Source organism: Rattus norvegicus, chromosome 7 (genome assembly GCF_036323735.1).
Source record: "Rattus norvegicus strain BN/NHsdMcwi chromosome 7, GRCr8, whole genome shotgun sequence".
Classification (NCBI taxonomy): Eukaryota; Metazoa; Chordata; class Mammalia; order Rodentia; family Muridae; genus Rattus; species Rattus norvegicus.
In genome coordinates, this window is record NC_086025.1 from 5,617,133 (window position 1) to 5,640,224 (window position 23,092).

Below are 23,092 nucleotides of genomic sequence, written 5' to 3' on the forward strand. Positions count from 1 at the left end.
AACGGTAGTCAACACGTTATCTTTTCGTTCTATGTATCAACATATTATTTAATTATCAGTTATTGATACTGATGTGGGGTCTGCTTATTTCTTACATAATATGCATGGGATACCTATTTATTTCTTTATATTTTTCCTGATGGTTATAATTCAATACTGAAGTTTCTCCAAATCATTTAAGATGTTTAATATCAATTAAAATTGTAAATCTCTGCCTGGTGGCATTCCTTTTGTGATATTTCATGGTAAATCTTTACAATCATATAAATTCATTCCATTTTTAAACTTCCACATGTATCTAAAATGGAATAGTGTTTTAAGTATATCTGACTATTTTAATTTTGGCACACACTATCATTAAGAGTCAGAGGTTAATCAGAAAGAACAATTCTTCCCCCCCTTTTACATAAACCATATATGCTAACAAGTGTACTTGTTTCTGGTTGGCTTTTTACCTTTAATTCCTCAATTTTAGACAATCACAGTGAATTCTGGTTAGTGAGAGAAAGGCAGTGCTTGTATTCTTCCTGTGTCTCAGATATTGTTAAAGAAAGCATGAAAAGGGTCAAAGAAGCCTTAGAAAAGAGAAAAGAAGAAAGAGAAAAAGCTGAGAGCTGGTATCAAAATTGGTTCTCTACCTCCCCTTGGTAGTCCACCCTACTTCCCTCCTTGTTGGTTCCCCTAGTAGGCCTTCTTTTGTTTATATCTTTTGGTCCCCAGCCAGCTACAGAAGACTAATACAAATCTGGTGGTTAGGATGACTAATGATATGACAAAGGTGTGACCTTGCTGAGAAATACATCTGATGTCAGGTTGCCCAATGATATGACCTTCAACCTTTCTGAAAAACTAACATCCTGCTAATTAATAGTATGACAAACCTGTAACCTTTCTGAAAAAACAACATCCTGTTGACATCAGCTGACCACCCGAGTACTGTCCTTGGCTTGTGTAGATGTCTCCCCCATTTCACCTCTCTCTGTTACTCCTGTTATGATATAAATTCAGCCTTGAGAGAGATAAAATTGATGCCTTGATCAGATCCTCTTCTTGGCATCCTTCTTCACATCTCTTGTCCCCCATTCTCTTCCAGGTACCTTCTGCACCCTCGTTGACTGTCCTGGAGGATAGAACAATAGGACAAGTCACACACACACACACACACACAGAGAGAGAGAGAGAGAGAGAGAGAGAGAGAGAGAGAGAGAGAGAGAGAGAGAGAGAGTGTCAGGTAAATGATATAGAGATAGAAAACAAATGATCTTGAGTGATGTAACCCAGATTCAGAAAGACAAATATGGTATGTATTTACTTATAATGTGAATATTAGCTATTAAGTCATTGCAAAGCATGCTTCAGTTTGTATAAGCTCAGATGTTAGATCTAGAGCAAGGAGCTGGGGGTGTATCTTTCTGGAAAGAGGAAATTGAATTGATCATTATGGATGGATGTAGGTATTAACTGGAGAATCAAATGGAGAAGAAGGGATGAGGTGGGTTGAAAATGGAATGCAGATAGGGACAAGTAAAATGAAGGGCTGCTTAAAAGGTTCTATGGGAATCGAATACACCGGAAACCTCCTAAAATATGTACATATAGGAAGGTGATCCAAATGAAATTGGCAAATAATGGGAGAGATGAGTCCCAACTAAACCCCCTTTTCCCACCAAATGAAATTTTCAATTCTGGGACTATATTTTATCTAGTCAAGTTGTTGGCCTAAAGGTATCACAGAAACTCCCAAACAACCTAGGACATTGCCAAAGCTATTGGTTGCTTGCCCCAAACTGACAGTAATACCCTATTGCTGTAAACAATACCTTAGTAATTTATTGAAAATAAAGAAGTTTTACTTGTGCCTACCTAAAGCCATTATCCATAGTGACAAGTGTTCATGGTAGTAGACAGTATTCTGCTTGCTACCAGAGAAGAAAGGTAAACACCTACCCTCTATAAATCCTTGGATATACAATGCTTATTTGCCTGTAAGATATTCTGGTCCATTGTAGTACAAAGCCAAGATGGCAGGTGCATTAGCTTCCATGGATTCTCCTGTCTCTACTTTCCACTTTCCACAGGAAAACCATGATTAGAGACACAGACTATCATAACCAGCTTCACATGGGTGCTGGGTTTTCAGGCCCTCACATTTTCAAATCAAGCACTTCACTCTCGGCACTGAGCCTTACTCTTGGCTCCTTAGGTTAACTTACAAAAATAATATTCTGGAACCATGTGTATGTAAAAACACTTGTTATATAAGCCAGGGAACCCAGATTTTATCTTTAGAATCTGCATAAATATAGGAGAGAAACAGTTCTAACAACTAGTCCTCTGATATTCACACATGACTATGGCACACATCTGTATGCAAACATACACATCATGTGCAAATATATACATTGATTAATTAATGAACTTTCAAAAATAAAATTAAGAATTATTCTCATAGAATAACAGTACTATTCTAAACCTATGTAACTGATTCACTCCATACCAAATTAATAATACAGAAAATGAGTCCTAAATCTTTCATAGTTGATATAACAAGAATTAATTATAGGAAACTGGACTAGATTTTCTTTTGGTTAGATTCTACGCTTTCCTTGTAGTTTTGTGTATGATTTTGATGCTCTAAATCTCCAAAGGCCCTGTTTGCACAAATGATTCATTAGTTGTTCTTGTGCCTGGGTCACCAAGGACTCTTGTGTGTCCTTATTTGTTCTAGATGTGCCAAATTGATAAGTATCAGCCCTATAAGTCTAATAAGTATTAGACTTTCTGAGAAAAGAGTTCAGAATATCACCTCTTTCAAAAGTACCACTTCTTCCTTTGAAGCTATTTTTCAGAGCTGGAAAAAGTAAGAAAGTTATTTTTTATGATGGTACTGCATCGTCCATGAGAAAATTGATCCAAATGTTAACCATGTTAACCGAAAATGTAAACTCCTATGCATTCAAAGACTAATTTTTTACACATGACTAGATTTAATCAATGGCCACCAGGCATAATTATTTTACATTATATTTACAAGAATCATGTAGTAAAATAAGTAAGAGAGGAAGGTTGTTCACATCTACTGGAAATGCTTGTACTATGAATTCTGTTCATTCAACTCTAAGTTCTTTTTGACACTTGGGACACATGTTCCTCTAGTTATAAAGTCATTGCAGAATGTATTAAAATTTAGGGTGGAAACTCCAATATAGTAGTAATTGAAACAGCACTTTAGAGTGTTTTGTTATTGGATATGGCATAGGCATTAACCAACTTATATTAAACATCAGTGAAAAATCAAGACTGTATTTCAGTGATTCTTGCATAACTTACACAAGACTCTGGCTAATAAAGGAAAATGCAGCAGGGAATAAGAGGTCATCTAAAACTTGCATAATTTGAGAACTGTGTGAAAATATCTTCATGCAGTTCTCTAGAAATTTGTGGAATTGTGGACTGAGTAACAGGAATAGGACTGGAAAAAAATAACATTGCAGGAAGTTTATTCCTGATAGGTAAGGCAAGTTCTTTTCTCAGTAGGAAACTTATAGTAAATGTTTAGTCATCATAATATACCGGCTTGATTAAAAGATATGAAATGAAATAGAATTAAGTATCAATATCAAGCATTTCATTTTTGAACTTTTCTTCCAGGTACACTCATTTATATGACTGATAAGAGGAGAATCATTTTTAGAGATTAAAAGATCAAGATTAAGAGAGTTATGTTGACAAATAATAAAATACAAAGGACTATATAAAGGCAAGAGCAATAAAAACAAGGGTCTAAAACTTAAAAAAAATGTGACAGCTAAAACACATATGAGTCCCTAAGGTAGGCAATGAAAGATTCCTATGAATGTTGTGTGTTTAAAAACCACACACTCTACTTACAAATTCCCCAAGTCTGAACAGAAATTTCATACTTTTTCAATAAATTTTAAATATAAATAATGGAGAAAATCTGACTTTGATATGTTGACAACTGAATGTACTAACAGGAAAAAGTAAGCATTATGGATCAGCATGCTGAAATAATATCAATGTGTCTGCTAATAACAAATACTGCATATTTAGTGTTTCTGTGTAGAATATGTATGAAAATAACATCAATTTCTTATTAAGAAAGTGAGGTTAAGATATTTTTGAAGACAAGTTTAAAAGTTAAATACAGCATTTTTTAATTTAATGATATTGATGGGGGTATTTTCAATGCATCCCAAAATTAATCATTAATTTGTCAAACATATCTTATAAATAGCATCATACTATACAATAAATCTTCCCTCAAGATATTTTCTTTCTTTCATCCCACCATAGGACAATAATGTAATTTTATACTAAAATTAATAGGAAGTGAATGGGTAATAATTAAGGGAAGAATTGTTAAAAAGAATATGACATTTATAATTATGATACTATACACCAGAATATTAGATAACAAATAGGAAGATTACAACAACCTGATCCTGAAGCTATTTGTGATTTTTATAAATAACAAAATATCAAGAAACCCATGAACAAGCCAAAGAGAGTACAAGATTTCACGTCAGCATTGATGATGTAAGGAGGAATTCAGTCTCCCAAAGCATTAGCAACCAATTCAAACTGCTTGGAAAAACATGAACCCAAAGAGCAATTGAATAAAAAAAATAATAAAGTAAGAATTAAATGCAAAGAAATGAAAGCATCCACAACATTTTGAAATGTGTAGATAAGGCAATTTGATTTTCTAAATCTATCCAGAGAAGATCAGATATTAGAAGACTTAAGCGACCAGTGTGTTTATGTTTGAAAAGAGAATGTGTGTATTCATATTTGTTGGTTATCATGATATTTCCTCAGTTAATCGCTACTCTTGGACAGATACCTCTGAATCTTAAATGCAGACTGAATAGAGGTAACAATTTAATTATGAGAAATCACACGGTAACAATATTCATTCTACTGGGACTGACGGATGACCCACAACTGAAAACTCTGATCTTCACCTTTCTGTTTCTCACCTATGTGGTGAGTATGACTGGGAACCTCATGATCATTTCCCTCACCTATATAGATTCATACCTAAAGACTGCTATGTACTTTTTTCTACAAAATTTCTCCTTCTTAGAAATCTCATTTACAACTGCTTGCATTCCCAGATACTTATACAACATCTCAACAGGTGACAAGACAATTACATATAACAACTGTGCCATTCAAATATTTTGCACTGATATTTTTGGTGTGACAGAATTTTTTCTGCTGGCTATCATGTCCTTTGACCGATATGTAGCCATCTGCAAACCCCTGCACTATATCACCATCATGAGCAGCAGGATCTGTACAAGACTTATCCTTTGTTGCTGGGCAGCTGGCTTGTTTGTGATCCTGCCACCACTTAGCCTGGGTCTCAATCTGGAATTCTGTGACTCTAATGTTATTGACCATTTTGTCTGTGATGCATACCCTCTCCTAAAGTTCTCATGCACAGAAACATGGCTCATAGAACAGATAGTGATAGTTTGTGCAGTGTTGACATTTGTCATGACTCTTTTGTGTGTAGTTCTTTCCTATGTATACATAATCAAGACCATTCTAAGGTTCCCTTCTGCCCAGCAGAGGAAAAGGGCCTTTTCTACCTGTTCTTCCCACATGATTGTGGTCTCTATAACCTATGGCAGCTGCATCTTCATCTATGTTAAACCTTCAGCGAAGGACTCAGTGGCTATCAACAAGGGTGTGATGGTTCTCACCACTTTCATTGCACCCATGTTGAACCCATTCATTTATACCTTGAGGAACAAGCAAGTCAGACAAGCCTTCAATGACTCAGTTAAAAGAATCGCACTGTTTTTTAAAAAGTAGGGAAATTTACTATATAGAAAGTCAACTTTTCATTAAAAATATGTCATCTGTATTGATAAAAGTTTTATCATTAGCTTTATAACTTGGAAAAATTCATCACATTAAAATATCTCTATCATTATTTATGAATCACTTTCAAGAAATAGAAATATGCCTTCACTCTGATATGCTCCAGCATAGGGGGATGCTAGGGCAGTGAAGTGGGATTGGATAGTTTGGGAGGCACCCTCAAAATGGCAGGTGAAGGGGGATGGGATGGGGGTTAGCAGAAGGGAAGGTGAGGTGGAATAAAAAAAAAAGAGAAAAATATGCCTTCACATAAAAAAGTTAAACAAGCAATAATGGAGCAGTATCAATACATAATTACTGTTTATTTTAACTTTAGCTTTTATGAGGATCTTGGCAACAGGCACCATGATATGTTCTATGTATTTCTGAGTATCCTCAGAGAATTGGTTCCTGAATCCCCTCGAGGGTGTTAAAATATTTGTATGCACAGTTCCTTCTATTAAATGGTCCAGTATTCTCATATACCTATGTACATTCTCTTGCATACTTTAAATCATCTCCAGATTGCTGAAAGTGCAGAACACATAGTAAATTCTATGTAAATAGTTATCATGTTTAGGGAATTATTACCACAGATTGACCATATTCATTACATGTATGCATTTTTTGGTTAAAATATGTCCCACCGTATTAGTTGAGCACTCCATAACCCATAGTTAAGGAGGGTATTTATTGTTTACTCTAAATAAAAAAGTAAGAAGAAAATGCATTTAGAACAACAGATTTAAGATTACAAATACTATTTAAACTGTAATTTAATAATATTGTTAATGCTTTCAGCATTACACTATAATGGTGTTATATAATTATGTTAATTTCGTGATTTCCAGCAATAAATACAAATTTTGCTTTATCTTGTGTTTAATATAGAATTTGATGCCTTACTAAACTATATCTACCATAAAGATATTCTAATATATAACTTAAGAAAACTGTACACAGCTAATAGTAATATTGTTTCATTATTGAACACTAAGAAAAGGGTAGATTAAAAGAAAACTATGGGGCTGCCGCTGCAGAGAGCCCCTGGGCAGCACCCCACGAGCAAACCTGAGCCTCGGGACCACAGGTAAGACCAAATTTTCTGCTGCAAGAAAGCTGCCTGGTGAGCTTGGGACACACGGAAGCAGAATTTCTCTAGGACCGGGCACGTTCTGTGTTTACCGGAAGTCCCACACCCGCGGATCCCGGCCCGCAGCAGCTCTCTGCTCCCAGACCTGGTGAGAGAGAGGCCCAACCGCCTGGTCAGGTGGGCACTCCTGAGGCTGCAGAACAGAAGAGACCACCAACACTGCTCACCCCTGCCCACATCCCTGGCCCAAGAGGAAACAGTATAAGGCCTCTGGGCTCCCGTGGGGGAGGGCCCAGGAGCGGCAGGACCCCTGCCAGAGACACCGCCGGACCCTGAAGGAACCAGACCGGATAAACAGTTCTCTGCACCGAAATCCCATGGGAGGGAGAGCTAAACCTTCAGAGAGGCAGACAAGCCTGGGAAACCAGAAGAGACTGCTCTCTGCACACACATCTCGGACGCCAGAGGAAAAAGCCAAAGACCATCTGGAACCCTGGTGCACTGAAGCTCCCGGAAGGGGCGGCACAGGTCTTCCTGGTTGCTGCCGCTGCAGAGAGCCCCTGGGCAGCACCCCACGAGCAAACCTGAGCCTCGGGACCACAGGTAAGACCAAATTTTCTGCTGCAAGAAAGCTGCCTGGTGAACTCAAGACACAGGCCCACAGGAACAGCTGAAGACCTGTAGAGAGGAAAAACTACACGCCCGAAAGCAGAACACTCTGTCCCCATAACTGACTGAAAGAGAGGAAAACAGGTATACAGCACTCCTGACACACAGGCTTATAGGACAGTCTAGCCACTGTCAGAAATAGCAGAACAAAGTAACACTAGAGATAATCTGATGGCGAGAGGCAAGCGCAGGAACCCAAGCAACAGAAACCAAGACTACATGCCATCATCGGAGCCCAATTCTCCCACCAAAACAAACATGGGATATCCAAACACACCAGAAAAGCAAGATCTAGTTTCAAAACCATATTTGATCATGATGCTGGAGGACTTCAAGAAAGACATGAACACACTTAGGGAAACACAGGAAAACATTAATAAACAAGTAGAAGCCTACAGAGAGGAATCGCAAAAATCCCTGAAAGAATTCCAGGAAAACACAATCAAACAGTTGAAGGAATTAAAAATGGAAATAGAAGCAATCAAGAAAGAACACATGGAAACAACCCTGGATATAGAAAACCAAAAGAAGAGACAAGGAGCTGTAGATACAAGCTTCACCAACAGAATACAAGAGATGGAAGAGAGAATCTCAGGAGCAGAAGATTCCATAGAAATCATTGACTCAACTGTCAAAGATAATGTAAAGCGGAAAAAGCTACTGGTCCAAAACATACAGGAAATCCAGGACTCAATGAGAAGATCAAACCTAAGGATAATAGGTATAGAAGAGAGTGAAGACTCCCAGCTCAAAGGACCAGTAAATATCTTCAACAAAATCATAGAAGAAAACTTCCCTAACCTAAAAAAAGAGATACCCATAGACATACAAGAAGCCTACAGAACTCCAAATAGATTGGACCAGAAAAGAAACACCTCCCGTCACATAATTGTCAAAACACCAAACGCACAAAATAAAGAAAGAATATTAAAAGCAGTAAGGGAAAAAGGTCAAGTAACATATAAAGGGAGACCTATCAGAATCACACCAGACTTCTCGCCAGAAACTATGAAGGCCAGAAGATCCTGGACTGATGTTATACAGACCCTAAGAGAACACAAATGCCAGCCCAGGTTACTGTATCCAGCAAAACTCTCAATTAACATTGATGGAGAAACCAAGATATTCCATGACAAAACCAAATTTACACAATATCTTTCTACAAATCCAGCACTACAAAGGATAATAAATGGTAAAGCCCAACATAAGGAGGCAAGCTATACCCTAGAAGAAACAAGAAACTAATCATCTTGGCAACAAAACAAAGAGAATGAAAGCACACTAACATAACCTCACATCCAAATATGAATATAACGGGAAGCAATAATCACTATTCCTTAATATCTCTCAATATCAATGGCCTCAACTCCCCAATAAAAAGACATAGATTAACAAACTGGATACGCAACGAGGACCCTGCATTCTGCTGCCTACAGGAAACACACCTCAGAGACAAAGAAAGACACTACCTCAGAGTGAAAGGCTGGAAAACAACTTTCCAAGCAAATGGTCAGAAGAAGCAAGCTGGAGTAGCCATTCTAATATCAAATAAAATCAATTTTCAATTAAAAGTCATCAAAAAAGATAAGGAAGGACACTTCATATTCATCAAAGGAAAAATCAACCAAAATGAACTCTCAATCCTAAATATCTATGCCCCAAATACAAGGGCACCTACATAAGTAAAAGAAACCTTACTAAAGCTCAAAACACACATTGCACCTCACACAATAATAGTGGGAGATTTCAACACCCCACTCTCATCAATGGACAGATCAGGGAAACAGAAATTAAACAGTGATGTCGACAGACTAAGAGAAGTCATGAGCCAAATGGACTTAACGGATATTTATAGAACATTCTATCCTAAAGCAAAAGGATATACCTTCTTCTCAGCTCCATGGTACTTTCTCCAAAATTGACCATATAATTGGTCAAAAAACGGGCCTCAACAGGTACAGAAAGATAGAAATAATCCCATGCGTGCTATCGGACCACCACGGCCTAAAACTGGTCTTCAATAACAATAAGGGAAGAATGCCCACATATACGTGGAAATTGAACAATGCTCTACTCAATGATAACCTGGTCAAGGAAGAAATAAAGAAAGAAATTAAAAACCTTTTAGAATTTAATGAAAATGAAGATACAACATACTCAAACTTATGGGACACAATGAAAGCTGTGCTAAGAGGAAAACTCATAGCGCTGAGTGCCTGCAGAAAGAAACAGGAAAGAGCATATGTCAGCAGCTTGACAGCACACCTAAAAGCTCTAGAACAAAAAGAAGAAAATACACCCAGGAGGAGTAGAAGGCAGGAAATAATCAAACTCAGAGCTGAAATCAACCAAGTAGAAACAAAAAGGACCATAGAAAGAATCAACAGAACCAAAAGTTGGTTCTTTGAGAAAATCAACAAGATAGATAAACCCTTAGCCAGACTAACGAGAGGACACAGAGAGTGTGTCCAAATTAACAAAATCAGAAATGAAAAGGGAGACATAACTACATATTCGGAGGACATTCAAAAAATCATCAGATCTTACTATAAAAACCTATATTCAACAAAATTTAAAATCTTCAGGAAATGGACAATTTCCTAGACAGATACCAGGTACCGAAGTTAAATCAGGAACAGATAAACCAGTTAAACAACCCCATAACTCCTAAGGAAATAGAAGCAGTCATTAAAGGTCTCCCAACCAAAAAGAGCCCAGGTCCAGACGGGTTTAGTGCAGAATTCTATCAAACCTTCATAGAAGACCTCATACCAATATTATCCAAACTATTCCACAAAATTGAAACAGATGGAGCCCTACCGAATTCCTTCTACGAAGCCACAATTACTCTTATACCTAAACCACACAAAGACACTACAAAGAAAGAGAACTTCAGACCAATTTCCCTTATGAATATCGACGCAAAAATACTCAATAAAATTCTGGCAAACCGAATTCAAGAGCACATCAAAACAATCATCCACCATGATCAAGTAGGCTTCATCCCAGGCATGCAGGGATGGTTTAATATACGGAAAACCATCAACGTGATCCATTATATAAACAAACTGAAAGAACAGAACAACATGATCATTTCATTAGATGCTGAGAAAGCATTTGCCAAAATTCAACACCCCTTCATGATAAAAGTCCTGGAAAGAATAGGAATTCAAGGCCCATACCTAAACATAGTAAAAGCCATATACAGCAAACCAGTTGCTAACATTAAACTAAATGGAGAGAAACTTGAAGCAATCCCACTAAAATCAGGGAGTAGACAAGGCTGCCCACTCTCTCCCTACTTATTCAATATAGTTCTTGAAGTTCTAGCCAGAGCAATCAGACAACAAAAGGAGATCAAAGGGATACAGATCGGAAAAGAAGAGGTCAAAATATCACTATTTGCAGATGACATGATAGTATATTTAAGTGATCCCAAAAGTTCCACCAGAGAACTACTAAAGCTGATAAACAACTTCAGCAAAGTGGCTGGGTATAAAATTAACTCAAATAAATCAGTTGCCTTCCTCTATACAAAAGAGAAACAAGCCGAGAAAGAAATTAGGGAAACGACACCATTCATAATAGACCCAAATAATATAAAGTACCTCGGTGTGACTTTAACCAAGCAAGTAAAAGATCTGTACAATAAGAACTTCAAGACACTGAGGAAAGAAATTGAAGAAGACCTCAGAAGATGGAAAGATCTCCCATGCTCATGGATTGGCAGGATTAATATAGTAAAAATGGCCATTTTACCAAAAGCAATCTACAGATTCAATGCAATCCCCATCAAAATACCAATCCAATTCTTCAAAGAGTTAGACAGAACAATTTGCAAATTCATCTGGAATAACAAAAAACCCAGGATAGCTAAAGCTATCCTCAACAATAAAAGGACTTCCGGGGGAATCACTATCCCTGAACTCAAGCAGTATTACAGAGCGATAGTGATAAAAACTGCATGGTATTGGTACAGAGACAGACAGATAGACCAATGGAATAGAATTGAAGACCCAGAAATGAACCCACACACCTATGGTCACTTGATTTTTGACAAAGGAGCCAAAACCATCCAATGGAAAAAAGATAGCATTTTCAGCAAATGGTGCTGGTTCAACTGGAGGGCAACATGTAGAAGAATGCAGATCGATCCATGCTTATCACCCTGTACAAAGCTTAAGTCCAAGTGGATCAAGGACCTCCACATCAAACCAGACACACTCAAACTAATAGAAGAAAAACTAGGGAAGCATCTGGAACACATGCGCACAGGAAAAAATTTCCTGAACAAAACACCAATGGCTTATGCTCTAAGATCAAGAATCGACAAATGGGATCTCATAAAACTGCAAAGCTTCTGTAAGGCAAAGGACACTGTGGTTAGGACAAAACGGCAACCAACAGATTGGGAAAAGATCTTTACCAATCCTACAACAGATAGAGGCCTTATATCCAAAATATACAAAGAACTCAAGAAGTTAGACCGCAGGGAAACAAATAACCCTATTAAAAAATGGGGTTCAGAGCTAAACAAAGAATTCACAGCTGAGGAATGCCAAATGGCTGAGAAACACCTAAAGAAATGTTCAACATCTTTAGTCATAAGGGAAATGCAAATCAAAACAACCCTGAGATTTCACCTCACACCAGTGCGATTGGCTAAGATCAAAAACTCAGGTGACAGCAGATGCTGGCGAGGATGTGGAGAAAGAGGAACACTCCTCCATTGTTGGTGGGGTTGCAGACTGGTAAAACCATTCTGGAAATCAGTCTGGAGGTTCCTCAGAAAATTGGACATTGAACTGCCTGAGGATCCAGCTATACCTCTCTTGGGCATATACCCAAAAGATGCCTCAACATATAAAAGAGACACGTGCTCCACTATGTTCATCGCAGCCTTATTTATAGTAGCCAGAAAATGGAAAGAACCCAGATGCCCTTCAACAGAGGAATGGATACAGAAAATGTGGTACATCTACACAATGGAATATTACTCAGCTATCAAAAACAACGAGTTTATGAAATTCGTAGGCAAATGGTTGGAACTGGAAAATATCATCCTGAGTGAGCTAACCCAATCACAGAAGGACGTACATGGTATGCACTCATTGATAAGTGGCTATTAGCCCAAATGCTTGAATTACCCTAGATCCCTAGAACAAACGAAACTCAAGACGGATGATCAAAATGTGAATGCTTCACTCCTTCTTTAAATGAGGAAAAAGAATACCCTTGGCAGGGAAGGGAGAGGCAAAGATTAAAACAGAGACTGAAGGAACACCCATTCAGAGCCTGCCCCATATGTGGCCCATACATATACAGCCACCCCATTAGACAAGATGGATGAAGCAAAGAAGTGCAGACCGACAGGAGCCGGATGTAGATCGCTCCTGAGAGACACAGCCAGAATACAGCAAATACAGAGGCGAATGCCAGCAGCAAACCACTGAACTGAGAATAGGTCCCCTATTGAAGGAATCAGAGAAAGAACTGGAAGAGCTTGAAGGGGCTTGAGACCCCAAAAGTACAACAATGCCAAGCAACCAGAGCTTCCAGAGACTAAGCCACTACCTAAAGACTATACATGGACTGACCCTGGACTCTGACCCCATAGGTAGCAATGAATATCCTAGTAAGAGCACCAGTGGAAGGGGAAGCCCTGGGTCCTGCTAAGACTGAACCCCCAGTGAACTAGTCTATGGGGGGAGGGCGGCAATGGTGGGAGGGTTGGGAGGGGAACACCCATAAGGGAGGGGAGGGAGGAGGGGGATGTTTGCCCGGAAACCGGGAAAGGGAATAACACTCGAAATGTATATAAGAAATACTCAAGTTAATAAAAAAAATATATATATAAAAAAAAAAAAAAGAAAACTATGGGGGCTGGAGAGGATGGCTCTTTTCTAGAAGCTCCAGATTTTATATATAAATGTATGCTATGACACTGGCCTTCAACAATATGTTGATCACTACATTTTAAACAGTGGTGGGTTTTTCTATAATGCTCAAATTCTGTTGCAAAAAGAACTTTTCTCGATAAGTAGTAAGAGCTACACTTAACTATGAGTGTAGGGGAAGGTACTTATACTTTATAAATGTATCTATTTTTCATAAAATGAAGTTGGTGTGGGGAATACTTCTGGAGTTAACTTTGACTTCTTGTTTGTGATTAATCATGAATGATTCTGCTGACACCCATCTTTTTTTTTTAATTAAGATATGCATTCGTTATACCCTGACAAGTTCCTCTGCTTACACACATGTTCTTAACAGACTGACCTAGCCTGAAAGAAATGGGTTTAGTCAAAGATAGATACTGTGTACCACAAACTTGCCATGTAAGTTTTTGTGTTCACTGTTCATCTTCCTGGATTTGGTCATGCTTTGTGTTGCTTGCCTTTAAAAGACACTGAGAAAACACAACAGCCCTCCCAATTGTAGTTGAACAAGAAAACTCAAAAAGAAAGTAGAATAACAAGAGCAGTCATAAGAATCAGAGACCCACTCATTCTCACACTCCAGAGTCCCATAAAAAGTACTAAAGTAATTTAGAAAAGCATCACAAAACATATACACACATGAACACATGTAAACATTTAAAAGAGTTTTATGTGTAATTATCCTAAATGAGGCAAAAATAGCCATACTAGACACCACAGGACCACAAATAAAAGACAGAGTGTGAAGAATGGTTAACCCTTTTGGGGCTGTTAACAAGTGAGATCCCACAGATTGGGAAAGCCCCAGCATTCAGACATGTCCTAGCAGAAGAGATAAGAAACAGGCAGAAAAATGTAATGGGTGAAAAATCAGAGACTCTGGCTGTGCAATCTTGCATCTTAGACTGACTAGCAAGCAGGATGTTTCTTTGTTTGTACAGATTCCATGACAAAGACAAACTTATGATTTCAAAAGAAATACAGATCTTATCATTTTGTCCCTGGACATGTGTTACAAGTACACAGAGAATAGGTATTATCAACCTCAAAATCACTTTAGACTACATAATCATGTATGACACTTAACATTTTATTCTTCAGAAAAGTGAAACACTGAACAGATAATAAATATATTTGAGTTCCCTATTCCTTCATTGTTGGTGGGATTTCAAATGTCAACAGCCTCTCTGGAAATGAGTCTGGATGGTCCTCAGAAAATTGGAAATAGATCTACCTAAAGACCTAGCATTACCAGTCTTGGAACTATAGCCAAAAGATGCACCACCATGCCCCAGGGGTATGTGTTCCATTATGTTCATAGCAGCCATATTTGTGATAGTCAGTTGCCGGAAACAAGTCAAATGTCACATGACAGAAGAATGGATGCAGAAAATGTGGTTCATTTACACAATGGAATACTACTTAGCCATTAAGAATGAGGACATCCTAAGTTTTTCAGGCAAATGGATTAAACTAGAAAATATCCTGAGTGAGGTAACTCAGACCCAAAAGACATGCATGGTATGGTATGTACTCACAAATATGTGATTAGCCAAAACAAAACAAAACAAACAAACAAAAACAAAAACCACAGAATACCCAAGATACAATTCACAGAACTCAAAAGTTCAATAAGTTGTGGTGCCCAAGTGAGGATGTCTCAGGCCCTGTTAGAAGAGAGAAGAAAGAAACCACAAGGAAAGAAGGAGCAAGGGACTGGGGAGGGAAAGGGGGCAGGGGAATGGGGAGACATGATCTGGTATTGGGTGAGGGAAAAGGACTCAAGCCATGAGGACCAGAAAAAAGACTGGAAACAGGCAACTTTGGGAAGTAGGAGGTTGGAAGTACCCTCCAAAATTCACTGGAGACCTGGGAGGTGAAAGACCCCATGGTTGAATTAGCGAAAAGTTGTAAGAAACTGAAGAGGAGGGGAACCCTGTAAGAGGACAGAAAGTCTCAATTAACCTGGACTCCTGAGTTATCTCATACTCTGTATCACCAAACAGTTAGCATAAACCAGCTGATATGAGGCTCCCAAAAAAATATACAGTTGAGGACTCTTGGGTCTGGGTCTGCATCTTCTTTCAGCTTCCCTATAATCATCCTCACTCCTCCAGTCATGGTTCCAATGTTGACTGACTGGATGACTCAGGCAGACTGGTGTGCAGGAGTGGTTTGAATATGGGGGAACTTTGCAAAGCACCACTGGAAGTGGAGTGCTCAGCCTTTTGGAGTAAAAGACATAATAAAACATTGATAAGGGAGCTTGAAAAAAGTAAGGGAGCAATAAAATGGTAAGGGAGATCAGAAATAAATAAAAGTCCAATGAGAGAGAGAGAGAGAGAGAGAGAGAGAGAGAGAGAGAGAGAGAGAGAAATGGAAATGGTCATATGCTTTTTTGTGCAAATATTTAATATGCTTTGCTAAAGTAGGACTAAAGCAGCTAAATAGTTTTTTTTGTTTGTTTTTTTTTTTTTTTTTTTTTTTTTTTTAGATTTTTGTAGAGAAAGTTTGTTCTTGGTTTCCTGAGGAAGATACAAAAACTTTAACAACCTGGAAGAAAGTTGGAAAAAAGACTTAAAGTTTATTATGATGTGCAGGAACTAGGTAAAGTACCTGCAAATACTTTTAGTCTTCTACTAGATGTGCTCTTATTTCGTACTATAAATATAGTCTAAAATAATTAACATGGCAGAGGAGGGCTTAGGCCCTTGCATTAACCTAATGTTATTTTGCTAAGTTTTTATAGCTGCTTTCTCAAATTTATGTTTAAATCAACAGACAAATGTAACTTAAGACTTAATCACAATATTCTGCTGTATGTGAGTGTGCAAGACAATAATGATTACAGAGACACATGACTTCTTATGCTATTTATTATAAATAAAATTTGATTGCTCAGCTCAAATCTGTACATTTATAAGTGACAATCCTTGGCTTAGGAATCATTTATAAAATAGACATTAGGAAGAATGTAGAAACCCAAGATAGATTGAATAATGCTGTTTTTGTTGTTGTTGTTGTTGTTGTTGTTGTTGTTGCTGCTGCTGCTGCTATGTTTTGTTTTTATGGCATGCACAACTAGTGCAAACCATAATTTTCTAGCAGCTCTGACCTCTTGCAATAGGCTAGCACAAGACTCTGTCCATCAACGGTCAACTATGGATCAAGGAAAGTCTCAAACATCTTTACACTTATTCACAATTTATTGCTACTGATGGACTCTGGGAAAGCAACCACCAATCTTTTTCAGTTGTGTATTTACTGAGAAACAGCGCAGAATCCAGTGGGTATTTCCAAAAGAATATCCATACAGGTTAACAATTCATCCTGGATAATGTCAGTGGACCTGAAAGAAGAGGAGAGAGGGAGGGAGGGAGAGAGAGAGAGAAAAGAAGGAGGGATGGAGGAAGGGATGGATGGAGGGAGGGGGGAGGGAGAGAGAGAGAGAGAGAGAGAGAGAGAGAGAATCAAAAGAGGTAGACAACACAATGTCCAGAAAGAAAAGACTTGCAGATGCAGAGATGTGTTGAGGAACATTTAAGAAGGGAAATGCAGGGTAGTAAGAATTGGAAGGGAATTAGAGATGATGGGGCTTACATTAATCAGTGTTAACTTTATACACATAAAGTTGTCAAAGAACAAATTTAATAAAGGTGAATAAATAAAATCTTTTGATTACAATGAAAGAGAGAAAGAAAGAAAGAAAGAAAGAAAGGAAGGAAGAAAGGAAGAGAGAGAGAGAGAGACAGACAGACAGAAAGAAAGAAAGAACTTTCCAGTTTCTGCCTGGGCCAGGAGCTGAACAGGTCCCACAGCGCTCTACAAAAATCCCATAGGGGAGGGAGATGGACTCTCAGAAAAGAAGACAATCCTGAGAGCTCAAGGGAGACAGCTACTTCTACACACATTTCTAGTACAAAAGGAGCCCAAATAGTAATCTTTGTGCACTATGGGCATGGAAAAATAGGAGCAGTCAGGAGTAGAACCCTTACTGTTTCTACCTGTGCCCAGAGCTAAAAATCTAGTCTGCAGGAGTATTGACACACCAGAGAGCATAGGTAAGACCAACTCTTCTGCTCCTGCCAGAAGGCCTCAGGACACACAAACCCAGGAGCAGTACAGAACAGGACCTTTCAGGTTTCTGCCTGCCTGCAGAACTGAAGTGGTCACACAGCTTTCTGTACCAAGATCTGGCTGTCAGAAAACGGGTCTACAGGAATGTTGACACACAGGTCTATAGGAGGGTCAAAGAAGTATCAGAGACAGCAAGACAAGCTAACACCAGAGAAAATCTGTTGGCAAAAGGCAAGCACAGGAATCTAAGAAACAGAAACCAAGACTACTTGGCATCATCAGAACCCAGTTCTCTCACCAGAGAAAATAATGGATATCTAAAACATCAGAAAAATGAGATTTGGCATTAAAATCACATTTCTTGTTGCTAATAGAGGACTTTAAGAAGGACATAAATAACTCAAAGAACTACAGGACAACACATATAAACAAGTAGAAGCCCTTAAAGAGAAAACAAAAATCTCTTAAAAATATAGGGAAACACAACAAAACAGGTGAAGGAACTGAATAAAACCATCTAGGACCTAAAAATGGAAATAGAAACAATAAGGAAAGCACAAAGGGTAAAAACCTGGGAGATAGAAAACCTAGGATAGAAGTCAGGAGTCATAGATGCAAGCATCACCAACAGAACACATGAAAGAGAGAGAATAAAAGAGAATCTCAGGTACAGAAGACACCATAAAAAACATTGACTCAACAGTTCAAGAAAATGCAAAATGCAAAAAGTTCCTAATCCAAAATATCCAGAAAATTCAGGACAGAATGAGAAGACCAAACCTTATATGTAAAATATGTATAATAGGATAATAGCTATAGAAGAGATCAAAGAATCCCAACTTAAAGGGTTGGTAAATATCTTCAACAAAATTAGGGAAGAAAATTTCCCTAACCTAAAGAAAGAGATACCCATAAACATACAAGAAGCCTAAAGAACTCCAAATAGTTTGGATCAGAAGAGAAATTCCCCTCATCACATAATTGACAAAATACAAAATGCACAAGATGAAAGAAAGATTATTAAAAGTATGGTGAAAATGTTAATTAACATATAAAGGCAGAGACCTATCAGAATTACACCTGACTCTTACTGGAGAGTATGAAAGCCAGAAGATACTGAGCAGTTGTCACACAGAATCTAAGAGAACAAAATTGCCAGCCTAAGCTACTAATCCAGCAAATTTCTCAATTAACATAGATGGAGAAATCAAGATATTCCATGACAAAACCAAATTTTCAGAATATCTTTTTCCAAATCCAGCCCTGCAAAGGATAATAGATGGAAAACTCCAACGTAAGGACGGAAACTGCAACCTAGAAAAAGCAAGAAAGTAATCTCCTTCCAACAAACCCAAAATTGAAACCAAAACAAACATAATTGCAATTCTAACAATAAAAATAACAAGAAAAAGCAATCACTATTACTTAGTAGCTCTTACTATCAATTGACTTAATTCCACAATAAAAAGACCTAGACTAAGAGACTGGATATGTGAAGAGGACCCAGCATTTTGCTGCATACAGGAAACACACCTAAGGTACAAAGACAGACATTATGTCCAAGTGAAAGGCTACAAAACAATTTTCCAAGCAAAGGGCCAGAAGAAACATGCTGGAGTATGCATTCTCATTTCAAATGTAAGTGACTTTCAACCAGAAGTTATCACAAAAGATGAGAAAGTATACTCCATGTTCATCATAGGAAAACTCCAACAAGATGAACTCTCAATCCTGAATATTTACACTCCAAATGAAAGGGCAAATACATTCATAAAAGAAACCTTACTAAATCTCAAAGCACACATTCCACCTCATACGTTCATAATAATGGAAGAGTGCAATACCCCACTCTCATCAATCGAGAGATCATGGAAACAGAAACTGAACAGTGACATAGAGAAACTAACAGAAGTTATGAGTTAAATAGATTTAATAAATATTTATAGAATATTTCATTCTAAAAGAAAAGAATATACCTTCTTCTTAACACTACAGGTCACCTTCTCCTAAATTGAACATATAAAACAGGTCTTAATAGATAAAATAAGATTGAAATAATCCCTTGAATCTAATCACATCACCAGAGACTAAGACTGGTCTTCAATAGCAAAAGAATTGGCAGAAAGCCCACATACCTATAGAAGATGAACAACAATCTAGTCAATGATAACCTGGTCAAGAATGATATAAAGGAAAAAAATAAAGACTTTTTAGAATTTAATTAAAAGTAAGGTACAACATAACTAAACTTTTGGGACACAATGAAAGCAGTGGTAAGATGAAAACTCATAGCTCTGAGTGCCTCCAAAAAGAAGGTAAAGAGAGCATACATATCAGCAGCTTGATAGTACACCTCAAAGTTCTAGAACAAAAAGAAGCAAATAAAACCAAGAGAAATAGACAGAAGAAAATAATCAAACTTAAATTCAGGGTTGAAATAAACGAAGTAGAAAGAACAAAAACTGTACAAAGAATTAACAAAACAAGGAGTTCTTTGAAAAAAATCAATGAGATAGATAAACAATTAGTCAGATTAACCAGGGGACACTGGAGTATATCCAAATTAACAAAGTCAGAAAAGAAAAGGGAGACATAACAACATTATTTGAGGAAATTTAAAAAAAATCATCAGATTCTAATACAATAGCCTATATTCAACAGAACTGGAATATCTGGATGAAATGGACAATTTTCTAGACAGATCCCACATACTAAAGTTAAATCAGGATCAGATAAACCATCTAAATAGTCCCATAACTCCTAAAAAATAAAAGCATTTATTAAAAGTCTCCCTACCAAAAACAAAACAAAATAAAACAAAGCAAGCAAGCAAGCAAGCAAGCAAACAAAGAAACAAAAAGACCCAGGTCCAGATGGGTTTAGTGCAAAATTCTATCAGACCATTGCAGAAAACCTAATCCCAGTACTGTCCAAACTATTCCACAAAAGAAAAACAGAAGGAGCACTACCCAATTCCTTCTATGAAGCAACAATTACACTTGTACCTAAAGCACACAAAGACCCAACAAAGAAAGAGAACTTTAGACCAATTTCCCTTATGAATATCGATGCAAAAATATTCAATAAAATTCTTGCAAACTGAATCCAAGAACACATCAAAATGACCATCTATCATTGTCAAGTAGGCTTCATCCCAGGGAAGCAGGGATGGTTCAATATATTGACCAACATAATCCACTATATAAACAAACTCAAAGAGCAAAATCACATGATCATTTCTTTAGATGCTGAGAAAGATTTTGACAAAATGTAACACCCCTTCATCATAAAAGTCCTAGAAAGATTAGGAAAAAAGCAGTATACTGCAAAATCAATAGCTATCATTAAAGTAAATGGAGAGAAACTTGAAGCAATTCCACTAAAATCAGGGACTAGACAAGGCTGCCCACTCTCTCGGTACTTATTCAATATAGTACTTGAAGTCCTAGACAGAGCAATCAGACAACAAAAGGAAGTCAAAGGGATACAAAATGGAAAGGAAGAAGTAAAAATATCATTATTTGCAGATGATATGGTAGTATACTTACGTGACCGCAGAAGTTCCACGAGAGAACTACTAAGCCTGAGAAACAACTCCAGCAAAGTGGTTGGGTATAAAATTAACCCAAATAAATAAGTAGTCTTGCTCTGCTCCAAGGATAAACAGCCTGAAAAGGAAATTAGGGAAATGACACCCTTCACTGTAGTCCCAAATAGGATAAAATACCTCATTATCACTTTAACCAGGCAGATGAAAGATCTGTAGGTCAAGAATTTCAAGTTTCTGATGAAAAATATTGAAGAAGATCTCAGAAGATGGAAAGACCTCCTTTGCTCAGGGACTGGCAGCATCATTATATTAACAATGGCCACATTGCCAAAAGCAATTTACAGATTTAATGCAATCTCCAACAAAATTCTAAGCCAATTCTTCATAGAGTTAGAAAAAACAACTTGAAAATTCATTCAGAGTAACAAAAACAAAAACAAAACAAAATAAATAAAAAAAAACAGGACAGGAAAAACTGTCCTCAACAATAAAAGAACTTCTGGGGTTATCACCATCCCTGACCTGAAGCAATATTACAGAAAAATATTGATAAACACTGAATGGTACTGGTAAAGAGACATACAGGTAGATCAATGGAATACAATTGAAGATCCAGAAATGAACCCACACACCTATGGTCACTTCTTCTTTGAGCTAAAACCATCCAATGGAAAAAAAGATAGCATTTTCAACAAATGTTGTTCGTTCAACTGGAGTTCAGCCAGTAGAAGAATACAAATCAATCCATTCTTATTGTCCTGTAAAAAACTTAAGTGCAAATGGATCAAGGAACCCAATATAAAATGAGATACACTCAGCCTAACAGAATAAAAAGTGGGGAACAGTCTTGAACACATGGGCACTGGGGTAAGTTTTCTGAATAAAACACCAATGGCTTATTCTGTAATATCAAGAATCGACAAATGATACCTCATAAAACTGCAAAGCTTCTGTAAGACCCAGGACACTGTCATTGGGACAAAACAGCAACTAAAATATTGGGAAAAGATATTTACCAAACCTACATGGACTAATATCCAATATATAAAAAGGATTCAAGAAGTTAGATTCCAGAGAGTCAAATAACCCTATTAAAATTAGGATACACAGCTAAACAAAGAATTTTCAGTTGACAATTATCAAATGGCTGGGAAGTAGTTAAAGACATGTTCAAGATCCTTAATCATCAGGGAAATGAAAATCAAAACAACCTTGAGATTCCACCTCATACCAGTTAGAATGGTTAAGATAAAAATTTAAGGTGACAACAGGTGCTGTTGAAGATGTGGAGAAAGATGAACACTCCTCCCTTGTTGGTGGGACTGCAGGCTGGTACAAGCCCCCTGCAAATCAGTCTGGAGGTATGAGGACCAAGCTGTACCACTCCTAGGCATATACCCAAATGATGCTCCAACAAATAACAAACACACGTGCTCCACTATGTTCATTCCAGCCTTGTTTATAATAGCCAGAAGCTGGAAAGAACCCAGACACCCTTCAGCAGAAGAATGGATACAGACAACATCTACACAATGGAGTACTACTCAGCTATCAAAAACAATAACTTCATGAAATTCATAGGCAAATGGATGGAACTAGAAAATATCATCCTAAATGAGGCATCCCAATCACAAAAATAGCACACATAGTATACACTCACTGATAAGTGTATATTAGCCCAAAAGCTTTGATTACCCAAGGTAACCACATGAAGCTCAAGAAGTTGGATGAATAAAGTGCTGATGCTTCAGTTCCTCTTAAAAGGGAACAAACATATTCTTAGGAGGAGGTATGGTGACAAATTTTGGAGGAGAGACTGAAGGGTGAACATATATATATATATATATATATATATATATATATATTCAT

General features: G+C 37.4%; 1 protein-coding gene across 1 annotated transcript; it reads left to right on the forward strand.

Moving 5' to 3' along the window:
* The first annotated feature begins 4,911 nt into the window (after nucleotides 1–4,911).
* On the forward strand, nucleotides 4,912–5,847 carry Or6c207 (olfactory receptor family 6 subfamily C member 207). The gene has a single exon (NM_001000700.1). It carries the CDS (start codon nucleotides 4,912–4,914, stop codon nucleotides 5,845–5,847), a length of 936 nt encoding a protein of 311 aa, NP_001000700.1.
* The last annotated feature ends 17,245 nt before the right edge of the window (nucleotides 5,848–23,092 follow it).

Bases quoted from the DNA above. Each gene is read 5' to 3' on its own strand.
- Or6c207 (NM_001000700.1), top strand. From the start codon at position 4,912: ATGAGAAATCACACGGTAACAATATTCATTCTACTGGGACTGACGGAT.